The following is a 19,478-nucleotide window of genomic DNA, read 5'->3' as shown; positions in this document are numbered from 1 at the left end:
CGTCTGTCTATCCGTCTGTCTGTCCGTCTGTCTGTCCGTCTGTCTGTCCGTCCGTATGAACGTCGAGATCTCAGGAACTACAAAAGGTAGAAAGTTGAGACTTAGCATACAGACTCCAGAGACATAGACGCAGCGCAAGTTTGTCGATTCATGTTGCCACGACCACTCTAACGGCCACAAACCGCCCAAAGCTGCCACGCCCACACTTTTAAAAAATGTTTTGATATTTTTTCATTTTTGTATTAGTCTAGTAAATTTCTATCGATTTGCCAAAAATCTTTTTGCCACGCCCTCTCTAACGCCCACAAACCGCCCAAAACTGCCACGTCCACACTTTTGACAAATGTTTCGATATTTTTTCATTTTTGTATTAGTCTTGTAAATTTCTATCGATTTGCCAAAAAACTTTTTGCCACGCCCACTCTAACGCCCACAAAACCGCCAAAAACTGTATGTGCTAAAGACTCTCCTTCACACTTCGAATAGCTGAGTAACGGGTATCAGATAGTCGGGGAACTCGACTATACCGTTCTCTCTTGTTTTATATTGTTTTTACCAATATCTATTTATTTGCCTGAAAGTTTTCGTTTGTACTTCGACAAGCTAAGTAACGGGTATCTGATAGGCGGGGGACTAAACTATAGCGTTCATTCTTGTTTCCTTTTAAAAGTAAATAAAATTAGCCCCGTATTTGAAATTTTACCGTTCCATAAAAGTTCCTCAGCATTCGACGCTATCTTCACACATATTGCACTACAACAAAATATTATTTGGAATAGATCGTGACGGCACTTAATATGCTTCTTTAATATATGCATAATCTGAAACTACGAAACTTGCTTTTCGCAACTAATGACTTGTCGATCAATTACTTTTAATATACCAATTATTGAACTATCGTATAAACGTATTAAAATGCTGTGGACAATCATTTGGACAATTAATGTCAAGATGTACATATGTTTGTATGTACTTATAATAAGAAGTACGGCTGTTTCACTTAGTTTTCCACCCAGTATTGACGTTTAATGTATCTTAAATGGTACAAAACGATCAAAGCAGCAAACATACTAAGTGTGTACGTACATATGGATATGTACATATTTCTACTTAAAACAAAAAGCTTTAAGCTCTTGTGTAGTTCGGTCATAATATTAGATTCTTTACGGGTTTTTGTATTAGTACGAATCGTTAATCAGCATTGTCTTAAAGCAGATATGCAACTGAACTGCAACGGAGTTTTTCGAACAAAATGTGCTAGTAGATGTCTGTATGTATATATTTTTATTGATCTTTAGGGAAACAATATTGATTTACGAAATCCAATTCTGCATTATACTTCTGTACACATACAAACCTAGAAATCAAGTATTTATATGTACAAATTTTCTGTATACTGTGCATAAAGTACACATATACATACTTACATATAAAATGAAAAATTTTGGAAAGAATTGAAGTGCACTAGCTGCAGTATTTTTAACAAAAATTAATTGACAACTTTTAAATTAAAATATTATAAATTATCCATTATTCCTTTGCTCGTAACAACGATAACTGCTTCAATCGTATGCGCTGCGTTGGGTTCATATGTATGCATCTCGACCGTTAAATAAGCTAGTCAAAAGAACTGCAACATCATTAATTGTCAGTGCACTATATCGGCCTGTGTGCTGCTCGATGGTACTTTGAACCACTGGAACGACTAGTTAGGATGCTTTATTAATTTTTTTTCATTAATGCATTAAACCCTCTACTATTCTAAAATTAACAAATACTAATATATTTCTTGACATTTTTTAAAGATTCAATTTAGTTACTATTTTAGTTTTTTAGTTTACCATTTTGTAATCCAACTAATGAAATTTTACGGATGTAATAAAAAATAGAGGAATATCATGATTGTTAATACTAATATGTGTGAAATCCGTGGAGTTTGTTATCTCAAGGTCTACAATGAAAAACAAATCAATATGACCATTTTTGAAAAATCACTGAAACGTACAAGTAAAGATAAAGCCGGACTTTAACTATAATTTATAGTTTTATACAAACGTACATTGATTACTTTTCAAAGACATGTATACGTAATTTTGCTGAGATCAATATTTAATAAATATCGACAAAATAAGAAAGGAACAAAAACTGTAATTTTGAAATAAACCATTTTGTCTTGGTTTTTAAAATGTTAGTTTCTCTCTTTTACCATTTTTGATGATGAAGATATAAATTGAGCTCTTTGCACACCACACTCTCAGTTCTCATCGTCACTACGTGGACTGCCGTCTGGTATTGTTTGGAGAATATGAATTGTTATGGACTCAGCTCATAGTTACAGTCAATAAAACGATAACGTAGTTTCAAAGTCCTCTTCCGCTTACTTATCATTATTCTTTGTACATTAGGTGTTTTATTTTAGCAGTGTTGGTTTGAATTAATCAGTAAGTTATCAAAGGTGCTTTACTTTACATGTTTTGACTTATTAGAAAAATATTTGTTCAAACACATTTCATTAAATTTATTAACATATTTTTCTTTTTAAAAGTGATTTCCGTTTTAGTTATTTTCATTTCCTCTTATTGTGCTATAAGAATTTATTTGTTATATACTTGTTATACCTTCGAAAAGAACATTTTACGGCAATCCATATAAATACATATATAAATAGAGAATTGTACAATTACTGTTTCGAATTCTTAATTATTTTTATTTAATTTATTTATTTTAATTTAATTTTTATTAATTTAATTTTATATATATAATTTTTATTTTTATTAATGTAATCTGTACTGCGCAAAATATAATTTTCTGGTTTGATTTCTAATTCAACTTCCACCATTTCCTGGTTTGTCCAAGCACAATTGGGAATTTCCATTTGAGGAAACTGATTTGCTTCCTGGCTTTTTCAAGTCTGTTTGGTCCCTTGCCACTTTAGTGTGGATTAAAAACTTCGTCCTGCAAATGTAATCTTCTTGTCATCGGGTATCTCGTAAGTATTCACTTGCGTGATCTTAAATGCCAGATTTTTGATAAGTCCCATATTTCATTAGATTCTTAGTACCTTTCTGGTAGAGTAAATTAGACTCGTTAAAATGTATGTAACTTTATGCTCCACATTCTCAACGCCTCTATTTAGGTGTAACAGTGTAGTATATTGCAAATGATTCATATCGATTCGGATCGGACAACTATGAAAAAAAGATATTAATTAAAAATCGTTGTTTTTCATATTAAGTTATCCTACTTTCCAGTTTTTGTGTACAGTACTTATAAAAATCGGAATTTGTTTAATATACTATAGGATTGATCGATAACTTAGTGAAATATGTATATAATATCAATAACTTAGTTAAATAAATATATAATTAATGGACAAATTACGGAAATATATAATGGTTTATAATGTACAGTACTTATAAAAATCGGAATTTGTTTAATATACTATAGGATTGATCGATAACTTAGTGAAATATATATATAATATCAATAACTTAGTTAAATAAATATATAATTAATGGAAAAATTACGGAAATATATAATGGTTTATAATATATACATATATCATATTATATTATATTATGATATATAATATTATATTATGTTATGATATATACATATAATATTATAATACATAAAATATTATATATTTTGTAATGTTTTTTTGGTTACTTGTACACTTTTACTTTATATTATATTTAAAAACATTTCTTAGCCAACTATTGCCGCAAATAATTAATTTTTTTTCTATTTCCTTGTGACGGTACAATGTGCAATATACATGACTTTAATACTTATCTAATCCGTTTAAACCGCTTTAGATTAAAAGGGGTATTATGTGTCGTTTAGTTTTTATTTAATAGTTGGCCTAGCTATGTTTAAAAAAATATTCGCCGATAAGAATTTTTGAATATTTATTAAATTGCTGGTATTAATAAATTTTTAACTTATAAAAATAATACATTTTTTAAATCTTGCTATGACGGGTATTTTTAGATATCCGTAATGGCAACAAGTGGTTCTTATCAAAGGTTTTGGGAACTTATCAATTTCTACGTGTTTCTATTAAGAATATGAATTTAAAAGCCTGATTAACTAGTTTAATATAAGAGCGTGCCGAATACGGACCGTATTTTTGTGGCCTCCAAAATATTTAAGTGTTTTTTTTCATTTTAAATTAAGCACAAGAAATTACGGCTTACATTTTTATATTTACGAGCTAGTTTGTGTAATAAGTAAGTTGTTTAACCAGATCCTAAAGCCTTTACATATTAACATTAAAATCTATGCCAAAACAAAAGCTGTCTCCCCCATAATATTTATTAATTTTTGGTACTTTATAATTTTATTGCTAATTTATTAATATAGCAAAAAACAAAATTGGAAAAAAAATTAAATTGTTTTTACAGTATTACGAAAATATATTTTATATCGAAATATGATTATTTTCTATCTTAGCTTTGTCTAATTTAAAATATTTTATATAATTTTTCAGACCGATTTTCCATAAACTGTTTTGACCAACGATTTATCCAAACGTCAAAGAAAAAATAGACTTTCTACAATGAGTGTATTATCCAAATATGTTGACCGGATTGCAGAAAAATGTGAACATAGTGGGATTACAAAACACGCTTTTAGCTATGCTATTGTAACTAGTGCTATACTAGCACTTACCATTAAGGTTACCATTCCTTACGTTAAAAACGTGCACACTTCGTCTAGTGTAAGGGCCCAAAAAGGAAAAACTAATGGCAAACTTTCACCAACGAAAATAGATAGCGCTGAAGAGGATTTCCAGCTTGCAGAGGCCGAAAAGTTATTGGTTGCACAGCAGCTTAAAAAAAAAACTACAAATAATTTTGTTGAGCCTGGACTAAATAAGGAGTTTTTAAAACATTTAAAAATGTTGGCAAAAATAATGATTCCTCAGGCCTTCTGCTATGAAACAGGATTACTAAGCATTCATACTTTTTGCTTGATTTCTCGAACGTTTCTTAGTATTTATGTTGCCGCATTGGAGGGGGCTCTTGTTAAATTTATAGTTCGAAAAGATATTAAGCAATTTGGCCTAGTGTTGCTCAAATGGTTCGGAATTGCTATTCCTGCTACGTTTGTTAATTCCATGATACGGTTTCTCGAAAGTAAACTGTCTCTGGCGTTCCGGTAAATACAACATTTGACTACTTAAGATAACGTAAAGATTACATTTTTGATTTAGAACTCGGCTTGTGCGTCACTCATATCGGCTCTATTTTAAAAACCAAAACTACTACAGAGTATCAAATTTGGATGGACGCATTGAAAACGCGGATCACAGGTAATTTTAATAATTCAAAAGCAATACAACATTTAATAAGGTTATTTTTCTTATAGACTTACGGAAGATATTTCTGTGTTCGCAAATTCTATAGCTCATTTGTATAGTAGCCTGACTAAACCATGCTTCGATCTGATGCTTATTGGCTTGGCACTAATGAGATCGTCTAGAAAAATGAAAGCTAACATAATAACTGGTTAATTCATTTATTTTATTTATTTTATATGCATATCTGACTACTTTATTCCAATATTCAGGACCAGCTTTATCAATCGGTGTTATTGCCCTAACAGCCCATATATTAAGAATAGTTTCACCGAAGTTTGGACAGCTGGTATCGGAAGAGGCAAATAGATACGGGTATCTAAGGCACATACACTCCCGCATAATAACAAATGCGGAAGAAATTGCCTTTTACGGAGGTCATAAGGTGAGTTTACCCTTCTCTACACCCTAGAACAAAGTTTAAATTGCTTATGTACATGTAAATGTAAAATTTCATAAAATAATTTCAATCTAAAAGTAATAAAATAATAGCATATAAAATAGTTATACCTGATACTTAAAAACTTTTCGTTGAAAAGTTTAAGGAAATCGGAACAGCTAAGCGTTAACGTACTTATAAAGTAACTATTTTTTGGATTGCGATCACTGGAGTCCTTTAATAAATGTGGCTAAACATTAACCAAGACACTAAAGAGTCGCGAGTAATTCGATATTAGTATTACCCAATTTATACATATATGTACTTGAAAAGAAATGATAAGCGTGGGATATCCGGGCGGTTTGTGTGTGTTTATCTAGCTGTAATAGTTTCCGCGACGTTCATACAGACGGACAGACAGACAGATTGTCCAAACGGACATGGTTACATCGATCGGCAAGTGATCCTGATCAAGAATACATATACTTCAAGGGTCGAAAAAATGTCCATATACCTGTTACATACTTTTCAACGAACATAGTATACTTGTTTACACTAAGGGTTTATAACATTTTTAACAAGTTTCGATGTTGCCACTAGGCTGTTAACTTTTAGCCTTGAAACAAAAAGTTTCAGAGATAGGCTTGCGTAGATATACATACATGGAAATGGAAAACTCTTAAAAAAGTTCTTTCCAATACTGTTAAAACAGAGACTAGTTTGTATACAAATATACATATGTAAATAAATTTTTTATTTGTATCTTTTAGGTGGAGATGCAGCAGCTACGGCAGGCATACAACCGCCTTGTAAATCAAATGACTACAATTTTTAACCAAAAACTTTGGTTTATAATGCTTGAACAATTTTTTATGAAATATGTTTGGTCGGGTACTGGAATGATTATGGTATCACTTCCGATTTTGACAGGAAGTGATGTAGGACTTGAAACCGTTCGCAACACGGTCATTACGGAATCGCGAGTTAGCGAACGCACTCAATATTTAACTACTGCTAGAAATTTACTAATTTCCGCAGCAGATGCTATTGAGCGATTGATGTCTTCTTACAAAGAAATCGTGTCGCTTGCTGGCTACACATTTAGGGTGGCTGGTATGATGGATGTGTTTGAGGAAACTGCCCTCGGAGTTTATTGCAAGACAAGTGTAATGGAATTAAATCTGTCGAACGGTATTATTGAGTTTCGTAATGGCAAACCAATAGCAAAGGGTCGCATAATCTATTCAGATGATCCCGAAAATATGTCGATAAGCCTTCGTGCAGTGCCAGTGGTGACACCCAACTGTGATATAGTTGTACCAAAACTTACATTGTGCATAGAACCTGGTGTGCATTTGTTAATAACTGGTCCGAATGGATGCGGAAAATCGAGCTTGTTTAGAATACTAAGTGGACTTTGGCCTATATACGCAGGGGAATTGCAAATACCAAGGCCTGTGAAAGACGTCCCATGTATGTTTTACATTCCACAACGCCCATACATGTCAATCGGGAGCCTATGCGATCAAATTATATACCCTGACACGCGGGAAGATATGAAACGCAAGCATATAACTGAGAACGAGCTAAGATCCATTTTGAAAATGGTCAGTCTTCAGCACATTGCTCAACGGTAAATAATATTTAGTTAATTATATGAAAGGAACGTTTAATTTTATCTTTATTTTCAGGGATAGCTTCGACGTTGTTCGTGATTGGAAGGATATTTTATCCGGTGGCGAAAAACAACGTATGGCGATAGCTCGCTTGTTTTACCATAAGTATGAATGAATTTATTTTTTCGTCACGTATTCGTTTGTATTCGTTATGTAATATGGTATCGTTATTTTATGTAACAGGTAGAAGGTTGCCTATTAAGTATTATAGCCGAGTTGACATGACCATCTGTCCGTTGATCCGTCTGTCCTTATAAAAATAAGGATCTCAGAAACTATTGCATCTAGAAAGTTAAGACGCAGCATAAGTTTCAGAATATTGCCACGCCTACTATAACGCGCACAAAGCGCTCTTACTACTACTGCATTTCAATGAGACCAATAATAATATCTTTTGAAAATAACATTTTTTAACAAAGTTGTAGTATATTTCGTTGTAGGTTTTTCTGTTAGTTACACCAGCTGCCCGGTTTTAACAATATCTGCGCAGGTCAACCTTATTTAAAAGTCTTTTTTTTATTAGTTTTTTACTTTTACTCTCATATATTATTTTATTGATTGATTCTCTTAAAAAAGGAGGGAGAACGCTATAAGCGAGACCCTCTACCATCACATACTCTTTAGTCAGTGGGTTGTAAGAGAGACAAAGATATTATTAATTATTGATAATAGTTAAAATATCGACTGATTTTGAAATTTCACACTTTCGCCTATTGGCGGTTTCATTTATTGCAACTCTGTGACGAAACTGACTGCAATAAGGTCTTCATTAATTTATTGCTTCTAAAGTTATGTTGAAAATTGAAATGAACATTTTTGTTTATTCAACTATATTTTAACCGCAATATAAATATTTACTTTCTAGACCCTACACTCCACCTAGGTTTTAGGCATTAAAGTGGGCGTGGTCAAAAAAAAATTTTTATTAAATTAAATTTTTTTATTAAAATATAGAAAAACAAGAGATAAACTACCAACGGCAAGCCAAAGCTTATACTCCTTTGCAGTAACTAATACCGAATAAGAACTCTTTAACACTCGAAACTCGAAAACAATGAGCTCCGATTTCTTTCCTATAATTATCTATTCCTTTTCCGTGTGCTCCGAGTGTTCGTATGGTGATATAGTCGTCCGATGCTTATCAAATTAAATCCAAAATTATATATAGTCGAAAACCATTTTTATACCGAATCAAAACATTTCTTGATCAAAAACAACTAATGTAGGTTTGACAAAAATTAAATATAATATGATATATAATAGGAAGAAGACTTGCAAAGTTTTATCCAGTTTTATTCAACTAAGACAGTATATACTGAATATATACTGACATAGTTGATATTGAAAAAGAATATATACTATGGGTTCAAATGTCTCCCTCGCTGTTGGAATCTTCTATCTGCAAGGGTAATAAAAGAATGAAAACATTATTTAAATGGTGCGTATGAAATTATATCCGTTTTAGAGGGCTTTTTACATAATCTTTCACTAGAATTGAATTGCTAAGTATCATTAGCTCTTAGCTTCTGTGATATTTAGACAGACATACTAATGGGCAGACGAACATGGAAACGAACCGCCCTCTACAAAGTATTACCTTTTACTCTACGATAAACGGAAAGAAAAATAAAAAAAAAAAAACATTATAGAACGCTATAGCCGAGTTACCCGACTATCTAATACCCGTTACTCAGTTAGTGGAAGTGTAAACGAGAAATTTTCACACTGACAGTTTTTGATGGTGCGTTAGAGTGGGCGTGACAAAAAGTTTTTTGTCAAATCGATAAAAAGTTACAAGACTAATACAATAATGAAAAAATATCAAAACATTTTTCAAACGTGGTGGCGTGTTAGAGTGGGCGTGTCAAAAAGTTTTTTGTCAAATCGATAAAAAATTACAAGACTAATACAATAATGAAAAAATATCAAACCATTTTTCAAACGTGTGGGCATGGCAACATTGGGAGGTTTGTGGGTGTTAGAGTGGGCGTGGCAAAAAGTTTTTCTGCAAATCGAAAGAAATTAACAAGACTAATGAAAAAATATCAAAACATTTTTAAAAAGTGTGGGCGCGGCAGTTTTGAGCGAATAGTGAGCGTGGCAAAAAGTTTTTTGTGCAAATCGCTGTAAATTTAGAAGACTAATAAAAAAATGATTAAAACATTTTTCAAAAGTGTGGGCGTGGCAGTTTTGGCCGGCCTGTGGCCTTTAGAATGGGCGTGGCAACATGAATCGACAAACTTGCGCTGCGTCTATGTTACTGGAGTCTGCCTGCTGAATCTGAGATCTCGACGTTCATACGGACGGACAGACAGACGGACATGACCAGATCGACTCAGCTATTGATCCTGATCAAGAATATATAGACTTTATATGGTCGGAACAGCGTTCTTCTGCCTGTTACATACTTTTCAACGAATCTGGTATCTACGAGTAATGGTTATAATGAATAAATGGTAAAATGTGTAGCTTTATATGTTCTGAACTTTTGACGGTTCATGCTTCTATGTTTCTTAGACAGTTCTTTCCGATTATCTATAATACCCTCTGCCACTTTAAGAAAAAATTGTCGGAAAAGTTAATAAAAATATTAGGTTAACCAACCATTACGTTATAAGTTGGAAAAAACTCAATTGAACACAACATTTTTCCCGTTAGACCGCGGTATGCCCTTCTAGATGAATGCACGAGTGCGGTATCTATAGATGTTGAAAGCTCGATTTATGAAATTGCTAAAGGAATGGGAATTACTTTGTTAACCATAACCCACAGGCCTACTTTATGGTAAGATGACTCTATATTATAAAAAGTTCCCTAAATGTAATATAATTTGTACTATTTTAGGAAATATCACACACATATATTGGAGTTTGACGGCCTGGGAAGCTGGCAGTTTAGAAAAATGAATGGAGATGAAGAACAAAAAGATCAATTTATATCGTAGTACATTCTAAATGCTTAGCTCATTTCGGCAAACCGGAGCTTATATACCCTTGCAGTTTTTCCAAAATCGTACTTATCAAGATCGTAGGCACAAGAGTAAAGGAATACAGTCTTTTGATTTATAAGCGTCAGACTTTCAAAATCCTAATTACATATACGTCCATCTAATAATTTAAACTTCTTTTATTTTACTTCTAAAAATTATTTGAATTGAACAACGACGGGTATATATGTTTAAATAGAGCCGGACAGAGAAGGGGCGGGTGTTAATAAAACATGGTTATATAAAAATATATCAATATCAATCGAAAGGGTAAAAAACAGGATTGTGTCACATCACCTTTTAATATTTAATTAAGAAATTAATCCTCGACTTTATAACGTCATAAATAACTTTTTTGTAATTACAGTTATTTGAAGTAAAAGGTATATTTAAAAAAACTTGTTTGTGTCGCAGCGTGTTTTACTTTAGTTAAAATCTGTCGAGATGAGGAAGTATTAGGATGCAATAAGATTATCGACTTATGTAGATAAACGTTGGCTACATAAACTTTTCGTTGGAGTGTTCCGCATAGTGTGGATCTGAAAACACCCAAAAAAATAATCAGGCCTGCTCCGGTAATCGAATTCGTAATTCGATTTGAAATCGAAAAAATGGTGCTCCGGTTTTCAAAATCGTAAGAAGTTTTCGATTTGCACTTTTGTCTGGCCGAAAAGATAAGTAAATGCCTTTTTTATATCAAATCCGATCTTATTTACCTAGGGAACAAAATAGTTTAATCAGTGGTCTATTGATGTTTATTCCACATCACTACAAAATCATTCTGCCACTTAGTTATTTTATAAAAAAATTATTTCTGACCCCACCTCATATTTGACAAACAAAATGTTGGCAACAAGAATTTACGACTTGGTAAGGGGTCGATAAGTACGTCGCCAAAAGCTATCGCGAAGGTTGCCATACTGTTCGTGGAAAGAAGCAGGCTGGTACAGATACTTATAAAATAAAAAAGAATTCATTAATTAATTAAAAATAGGGCCAATAGTGTTGCTTGTAAATAATGCTATTTGATTTAATTACTTAAATAGTCAAAGTGCAGTAAAAAAGTAATAGCGAAAATCGGAATTAAAACTGTGAAAAAGGTAGCAGCTCTAGATTTTCTCAAGCCATCCAATTTCTGCCTTCTCCTGGCTTCAAAACAAGCAAATGCAAATATAAAAGGCATGTTTCACGTTGTTTGATTTTGACAAAAAAAATAAAACAGGTGTTTGAGCAGCAAGAAGCAATGCAAAACTAAACATTCCGATAGAAAAAATGTTGCGAAAAACAGAGCACCTAAAAACGAAATCGTAAGATTTGGCCCAAATCGAATTCGAAACCAAATTACGATTACCGGAGTGAAATGAGTATATATAGTATATGGTTTGTGCCTTATGAGTCGAAATAATGTCCCGTCAGTTGACTAAGGACAACGCTAAGAATACAAAAACTTGAAAAAATATAAAGACGTGAACTTTACTTCTTTGATCTCAGCTTAAGACTACATTTTAGTGACAAAAATCTTTCTTGTGCTGCCCATTTGAGATCGCCCGCTTGGCATAATGATTGCATACAATAATTGAAGAGTTAGAGTGCCGCTTAGGGAGAGCGGCATCGCTTGCTCCGGATGTGGATTGTTTACATTGCGTGCACACTCAACATATTCTTATATATTTGAACAGTTCTAGATATGTGAATATGTCACTATATAGATAGAAACATAACTAGTGCTTAATTAACATTTCAACGTATGCATATCGTACGAACATCGAAACAGGCGAAAATCATCATAGGGGAACTGTAGTCTCTTTGCGGCTTATGCAAATATGCAAAAGTACACGGTCAGCAATCTGTCCACAGCGCTGGATCTATTCTAATCACTGCTGCCGACCTCCGGCCTAGCTCTTAGAAAATATTTAATTTAGCTTAAATATAATATAATATATATATATTAATGTAACAGACTCGTAAAAAGTGTAAACGGATTCTAAATAGTAAAACCAATAGCCCAATAATCTCTAGAAGTAAATATTATTTTAATGTTTTAAATATCCAAACGCAAATATCTGGAATACTGTTCTTTGTTGATAAAAAAAAGATAGAACGCTATAGTCGAGATCCACGACTATCTGATACCCGTTACACAGCTAGTTGAAGCGCGAAGAAGAAATTTCCACACTGACAGTCTTTCACTGTTTGTGGGCGTAAAAAATGTGAAAAAATATCAAAACATTTTTTAAAAGTGTGGGCGTGGCAAAGAGTTTTTCGGGAAATCGATGCGCTGCGTCTATTTTACTGGATTCTGCATTCTGAATCTCAACTTTCTTGCTTGTATAGTTCCTAAGATCTCGACGTTCAGACGTACTGTACGATGAACATGGCCAGATCGACTCGGCTGTTAGCACTATAGCATTAGTTTTAATTTTTTGTAATTTAATATGTCCATGCATACATTTGAGTTCTTAATATGTAGTTATGAATTAGGTTTAGTCTGTGAGACCTATCTGGCCCACCAAAAAATATGTGGCTAAATATAGTATATTTTTTTTGGGCCAGTTTCTGTTTTGAGTACTGGGCCTTTGAATCGGTTTATTGATTTATTTATTAATTAGTAGGTATTTGGCTGCATTCCTTTTTTGCAAAGCGCCTTTGCAAAGAATCAAATGGACCACCACAATGATATTGATTTTACTGTTCGTGATCCATTGTATGTTTTGTATCATTTTGCATTTTGTATCAATGCATGTCAAATTTCTTTTTAATATACATAGAACCAAAAACCCAAGAACCCTGTTATAAAAATATATCAAAATTATATCAAATATGACGTTTAAAAATGATATATCGATATTTTAATAGATGAATCGAAATGTATCCCTCGACTGGTGGACTGATATTTTATTTTCAGAATGTACTGTTTTTAAGTTTATAAAGAAAGTAATTGAAACGTGTCCACAACAGCTTTTCCTTAAAGGCATCTGAATGCTTTCTGAACCAAGTATTCCTTAATACTTATTTTAGAAAACTTTCTTAAGCGTTACTCAAGGAATTGTTTGGATACGCCCCATAATTAATTATTTGGAAAGCATCTATTTAATGCTAGTGAATGAATTTTAGCTAAACTTTGAGCGAAATAAAAAATATATCAAACAAAATACTCCTTGTATATAGTAACATTAAATACAATATAACGACAGTGTGAACATTATATTAGAAAAAAAGCTACCATTGTACACCGATACTATCGATTCGAGTTACAGATCGATTGGAGAGATTTTGGACTACTTTTTCTGGTCGGCGTTTAAAATAAGTAAAAAGTAAAAATGAAATACAAAAAAATACGGGTAATACAAAATTAATTTTTTATTTTTATTTACCTACAATAAGTCTTTATATATTTTCGAATCAGTTGTCGTTTTGGTATATTTTTGCTTGCTTTTATCCTAACCAAACATTTCCAAGATATATCTTATTATTTATAAATAAAATATAACTCTAGGATTAGGATTATTTAATTACTAACAAGCATTAGAAAATTTGAAATACAAATACACAAATAATGTTTAATTCTGTTTGATTAAAATAAGAATCACATCAATTGGAGTCGACTATTCGGCGGTTAGAAGCCATAAATTTGATGGACAACTCCAGCTTCCAGGCGAGTAATTACTTTTTTAGGTGTGACTATAAATAGTTGGCTAGCGTCATCTTTCGTATAACGCTACGAATTAATTCCAACGCCAATTAAGTACGATAAGCAATATAAGGTACCATACAAAAAAGTTTCATAATTTGAACATAGTGGGAGCGAAGTGTAATTTAAGCTACATCAATTTATTTAATCGGTAACATTGTAACATCTTATGTTATCGAATTAAACAAAAATGTAATGGAGCAGAAGTAATGTGAAATCGACAATATTTCTAAAGAGAATGGGGGCTACGATGGTAAAACCTTTGGTAAAGAATGGAAATATTTTGGATGCACTGCCATCACAGGTAGTACAAAAAATTTATTTAGTATATATAAAACAAACTTATTTCGGATTTAAGGCAACTCTGCATGTAGTTATGTTAGGTTTGGATTCTGCGGGAAAAACAACAGCATTATACAGACTTAAGTTTGATCAGTACTTAAATACAGTGCCAACTATTGGATTTAACTGCGAAAAGGTATGTGTGTTTAGAACATTCAGCTTCTTTAGGTTGTCGACATTTATAATATTAGGTACAATGTACCCTTGGCAAAGCAAAAGGAGTTCATTTTTTGGTTTGGGATGTCGGAGGACAAGAGAAATTGAGACCACTTTGGCGAAGTTATACACGGTATTATATTTCAAATTATTTAAATGAGAGTAAATGTTTATTAAATCGCTTTTAGTTGCACTGATGGCATTTTGTTTGTTATTGATTCTGTTGATACAGAAAGAATGGAAGAAGCTAAGATGGAGCTAATGCGTACCGCTAAATGTCCTGATAACCAGGTAAGAAAACCCAATTTCTACCTTTCTCTGTGTTAAAGAATAAACCGCTGATCCTAGTTGTGCATACATCAGAAAAATAATGCAAGGCCAATTATTTATGAAATTCTCTGACAGTTAATAGGTAAAACTTACCCAAATCGCTTAGCATTTAATTTTTTTTTAATGTGATACTTCTGAGTGTGGATCTGCTCGTTTAAATATGTACATACATATGTACATGTTTGTGCAGCAACTAATATCTTATGTATGTTTTTTTCTTTTTACTCCTTTTTCCTTTGCAATTGATTTCGGTTTCGAAACTTTTTTATATATGTATGTAAGTGTGTACAATGCCATTGTAAGAGAGGGAAAAAGTCATATTAAATTTGTAAAATGTCATCTGTCTACGGATCACTTTCGAAAAATCGATTTTTTTTATTCCTTTATTCGATAGCTATACTATTCAAAAATATTATCTCAAAGTTTGAATGTCGTACTACGAATAGTTTAGGACCCAAAAACTTTAAAGCGTGTTTTCTCGAAACCACTCTTTTTTAGTCGGTAATCACGATTACGAACGATCCGCTGCACGTATAAAGTTCAACATACACTCATTTTTTAGATTAAAGTCACCGCCAGGGATTAAAACTCTAACATCAGTAAAAACTAATTGTTAAAACAATTTGTCAGTCGATAACAAAAAAAAAAAAAAAAGTGAAAATTTGATCAAATTGTTACTAAATTTCAATGTTTTTTAACATGTTTTTCATACTATGGTATGAGTCCCAAACATATGATTGATGGACCAACACGTACATATATGAAAATATACTTAAAATGTTTTCAACCTTATACTGAATTTATCATGTATTCAATATGGACATTCCAACAGGATAATGATCCTAAACACACAAGCAAAGAGGTTAAGATTGGTTCCCGGAAAATAAATTAGACATATTGCCATGCCCAGCACAATCTCCCGGTCTAAAACCGACCAAAAACCTGGGGGGCGACATTATGTGTCGAAAAACTCCCCGACTTATAAAACTCAGCTTTGGCAAGTTGTGCAGGACTTGGTGGACTCCATGCCGCGAAGGTGTAAGACACAACAAAGGCTATGCAACAAAGTATTAGACCCCATTCAAAATATAAGTAAGAAAAATAAAGTTATTTCTGTCATGTAGAATTTTGTTGCTATTTTTTCATAACATAAGAGTAAAACATTTGTTGAATGACCTAATGATATTATAAATAAATGTTGTCCTTTAAAAGTGTAAATCATAGGTTTTCCTATCTTAAACTCGAAGGTCATAAGCACTGCTATTTCAATGAACACAGCTTTATGTACATAGATAACGCAGTAAAGGCGACTTACCAACCCAATAAAATATATTTGTTTTACCCCAAGGAAGTTTAATGTTTAAAACATGTATTTTAATTGTCTGATAATATGATCAGGTATGTACATAGATCGTTAAAATAGATTATGAAATTTGAAAGCTTGCCTTGCTGTGACTGTGACTTAATTATCGTCGTAGTCATTGACTCAGATAAAAAAAAAATAAATTAGCCAACCCTATGTACATATGGAAAGGAATTATCGTGTAACCTTCTAGGCGTTCAAAGGGACAGACACTGATCGAATTTTTTTTAAATGTAAAAAGGTAGAAGCTAAACCGAATTGGTTTATTTTTCCCACAATTTTTAATTTTTCCGAGACCTTTTTTTTCAAAGTCTTAGTTTGGGGTCCTTTTGGTGTCTTTTGGTCCCTTAGTTACAAGTTTTATTTCATGTTCGTTATAAAGTGATATTTTTCGCACTCTCCTACAGTGTGTTCCACATTTATATCAGCGGTTTCGGTCATTACGTATTTATATATAAAAGAAAGTTATTAACATCTAGTTAGGATAAAATATGAAACCTAAACCTATTATTTTTGTTTATTTTAAAGGGTGTTCCCGTGCTGATACTAGCAAATAAGCAAGATCTGCCCAACGCTTGTGGTGCAATGGAGCTGGAAAAACTTTTAGGACTGAACGAACTTTACAACTTGGTGCCGAATATATCAATGCCTTCAAGTTCGAACTCTTCATCCACAATTAATTTAATCGGCTATAGCGTTTCAAACCAAAGTATTACAGATAAATCTTTAGAAGAGAAAAAAGAGAGTCATTTGCATTCTACTATGATTCACATAAAACCTGCACTTGATAGTAATGACCACAATTCCCCGTTAAGCGGAGAAGAATTGACAGCATTCATATATCCGCAATACCACAACGATTCTACTGTATTGGATCAAAAAAACCAGCAAGATGTTAAAAATGGTTTTCATAACAAAAAAATTAACAGGACTTCATCAAATTCTGTGCAATTTAGGGGGTGGTATATACAGCCGACCTGTGCTATAACTGGCGAGGGTCTCCAAGAAGGTTTGGACGCTCTGTATGATATGATTTTAAAACGCCGAAAATTTAATAAGTCACATAAAAAAAAATGTTAGCATATTTAATCTAGCACAGTCTGGCAGTCAGTGTTTTAAAATTTATTTATTTTAGCACAATTAAATAAAAAAAACCCAAATAATTGATGTTTTATTAGAATGTAAATATACTTTTTTAACTTACTGTACATTTTACAGTGACATTTTTGAAATTAGCATAATGAATGCATTAAATATTAGATGATGTGCAAAAACTAATGGTTTCAAACGTGATCCAATTGGTGCCAAAAGCAAAGAGGTTTTTTCGTAGAGTAAAAGGGTATACTAGATTCGTTGAAAAGTATGTAACAGGTAAAAGCGTTTCCGAGCATATCAAATATATAGCTAAATAATAAATAAATAATAATAAACTGTCAGTGATGAAGACTCTTCTTCACACTTCCACTAGCTGAGTAACGGGTATCAGATAGTCGGGGAACTCGACTATAGCGTTCTCTCTTGTTTAGTATTAAAAGTTTCTGAGATCTCGACGTTCATACGGACGGACAGTCGGACCATTTCGACTCGGCTATTGATCCTGATCAAGAATATATATACTCTATATGGTCGGAAGCGCTTCCTTCTGCCTGTTACATACTTTTCAACGAATCTAGTATACCCTTTTACTCTACGAGTAACGGGTATAAAAACTGAGATTACGCATACAGATGTTAGAGACAAACCCGCAGCGCATGTTTATTAACCTACGCCCATCTAACGCCCACAAACCGCCCAAAACTGCCACGCTCAACCTTTTTAAAAATTTTTTAATTTATATTCATTTAATTTTTTTTTCTATTTCTATGCCAGAAAAATGTGAAAAGTTCTTGTTCACAAGCTGAGTAACGGGTATCTGATATTCGGGGAGCTCGGCTATAGCGTTTTCTCTTGTTAAATTTAGTTATATTATATTTTTTTTTTCTTGCAATTTTTATCAATATGCCAGAAAACTTTTTAAATTTCTTGGTCTTTTATTTTCTTTAGCTGTACTTACAATCAACAAATAAGAAGGATTTTAAGGATTTAGGTACCAGCAGGGAAAGAATTAAAGTTGAAGAAATGGCTTATTACTAAAATATACTTATATGATATTCCAATTACATTTGACGAATGATGTTTCCCGATAAAAGGTCCTAATGAGTGCAATAATTAAATAACAGAACATAGGTTCCTTGTATTTGACAAAAAAAAAATTTGAGTTTGGTAAGTTATTAAAGTAGAACGGGTACATGACTTACTCCGAGTAGTTGCACGAAACTCTAGTTGCCACTTTCCCATCATTGTTAGTTGCTGGTTTAGGAAAAATACAAAATGTTCCTATTGTTCGGCGTAAAAGTATGTGTGTATGTATATTTTAAAAACCATATATGATCTTAAGCAAGCCGTTGTGTTTGTGTATATGGTCTGATTTTCAGGTCTAAACATCGGACAACCTCTATGTTCAAATTAGATCATGATAATCAACTGCTAATATCCACTGCTACCTAAAACAAAATAGTGATTTGCCTGCAATCTACCAATGATAACGCTGGAACTAAAATCGTAAAAGGCGGACGTTATATAATCTTAGTGATTGCAGGAATTTGTATACAAAAAAATGGTCCAAGAGCTACCTGATTCCGAATCCCAATCCAATTTATTTTAGAAAGAGCAATCCAAGAGCTTCTTACTCCTCAAGCACACAGCGAATCATCCCAGCGACCACAATAAAGATGACAAGCAGTTTCAAAACTAAAGCAGCACCTTACTGGACACAATGGTCACATGACTATCAACAACTTCAGCATCGACAAAAATGGACAAGGTCTATTAGTCAATGTAAAGACTGGAGCAATGGTGCTGATAAAATAATAATGCCCATTATCGAGCATCAAAGGCTATACATGGAAGAGACAATTTTGGTATGTTATTAAATACTTATACTCTTATACTTCCCTTCAGTACCAAAATTCTTCGCCCGTATTTTTCCTCGCGAGAGTTCGAAAAAACAAAAACAAATCTCACAGGTTTCGAACACCGAAGTCAATCCGAAATGTTGTTGTGGCTCTGCCGCGATATGTTGTTTTTTTTCGAATTAGTTCAGAGCAGTGACCAAAAATGAGAGTGAGAGATGAGAGAGGAGACAAAATCAGAG

The 19,478-nt window shown here is 32.8% G+C and overlaps 2 protein-coding genes and 2 long non-coding RNA genes across 11 annotated transcripts in view; 2 read left to right on the top strand and 2 right to left on the bottom strand.

The window, feature by feature from the left end:
- The first annotated feature begins 808 nt into the window (after positions 1-808).
- LOC122622853 (ATP-binding cassette sub-family D member) lies at positions 809-10,537 on the top strand. Of its 4 annotated transcripts, none has more exons than XM_043801450.1 (9): positions 809-1,078; positions 4,493-5,163; positions 5,219-5,317; positions 5,374-5,513; positions 5,575-5,747; positions 6,512-7,374; positions 7,433-7,522; positions 10,076-10,201; positions 10,262-10,537. In XM_043801450.1, exons 2-9 carry the CDS (start codon positions 4,562-4,564, stop codon positions 10,359-10,361), a joined length of 2,193 nt encoding a protein of 730 aa, XP_043657385.1. In that variant the 5' UTR covers positions 809-1,078; positions 4,493-4,561; the 3' UTR covers positions 10,362-10,537. The 4 variants fall into 4 exon arrangements, with proteins under 4 accessions (XP_043657385.1, XP_043657386.1, XP_043657384.1 ...); XM_043801451.1 differs by lacking the exon at positions 809-1,078 and adding an exon at positions 1,114-1,270; XM_043801449.1 differs by lacking the exon at positions 809-1,078 and adding an exon at positions 2,741-2,989.
- LOC122622856 lies at positions 1,268-2,440 on the bottom strand. Its single transcript, XR_006326344.1, has 2 exons — positions 2,207-2,440; positions 1,268-1,705 (listed from the first exon to the last, which is right to left on the bottom strand). It is a non-coding gene; the product is annotated as an uncharacterized LOC122622856 (long non-coding RNA).
- LOC122622857 overlaps positions 7,534-19,478 on the bottom strand; it is a 37,560-nt gene continuing 25,615 nt past the window's right edge. The window contains exon 4 of the long non-coding RNA XR_006326346.1: positions 7,534-8,816. This is a non-coding gene — a long non-coding RNA (uncharacterized LOC122622857). The remainder of the gene's footprint in view (positions 8,817-19,478) is intronic.
- Positions 14,241-17,471, top strand: LOC122622855 (ADP-ribosylation factor-like protein 4C). 5 transcript variants are annotated; one of them, XM_043801458.1, is made up of 5 exons: positions 14,241-14,398; positions 14,453-14,572; positions 14,628-14,725; positions 14,825-14,883; positions 16,814-16,949. In XM_043801458.1, exons 1-4 carry the CDS (start codon positions 14,333-14,335, stop codon positions 14,841-14,843), a joined length of 303 nt encoding a protein of 100 aa, XP_043657393.1. In that variant the 5' UTR covers positions 14,241-14,332; the 3' UTR covers positions 14,844-14,883; positions 16,814-16,949. The 5 variants fall into 5 exon arrangements, with proteins under 5 accessions (XP_043657393.1, XP_043657391.1, XP_043657392.1 ...); XM_043801456.1 differs by having other exon boundaries at positions 14,242-14,398; positions 14,781-14,883; positions 16,814-17,471; XM_043801457.1 differs by having other exon boundaries at positions 14,276-14,398; positions 14,469-14,572; positions 14,781-14,883; positions 16,814-17,471.

Source organism: Drosophila teissieri, chromosome 4 (assembly GCF_016746235.2).
Source record: "Drosophila teissieri strain GT53w chromosome 4, Prin_Dtei_1.1, whole genome shotgun sequence".
Taxonomy (NCBI): Eukaryota; Metazoa; Arthropoda; class Insecta; order Diptera; family Drosophilidae; genus Drosophila; species Drosophila teissieri.
Note: the sequence above shows the minus strand (reverse complement) of the source record. Positions and strands in the feature narration are given on the sequence as shown.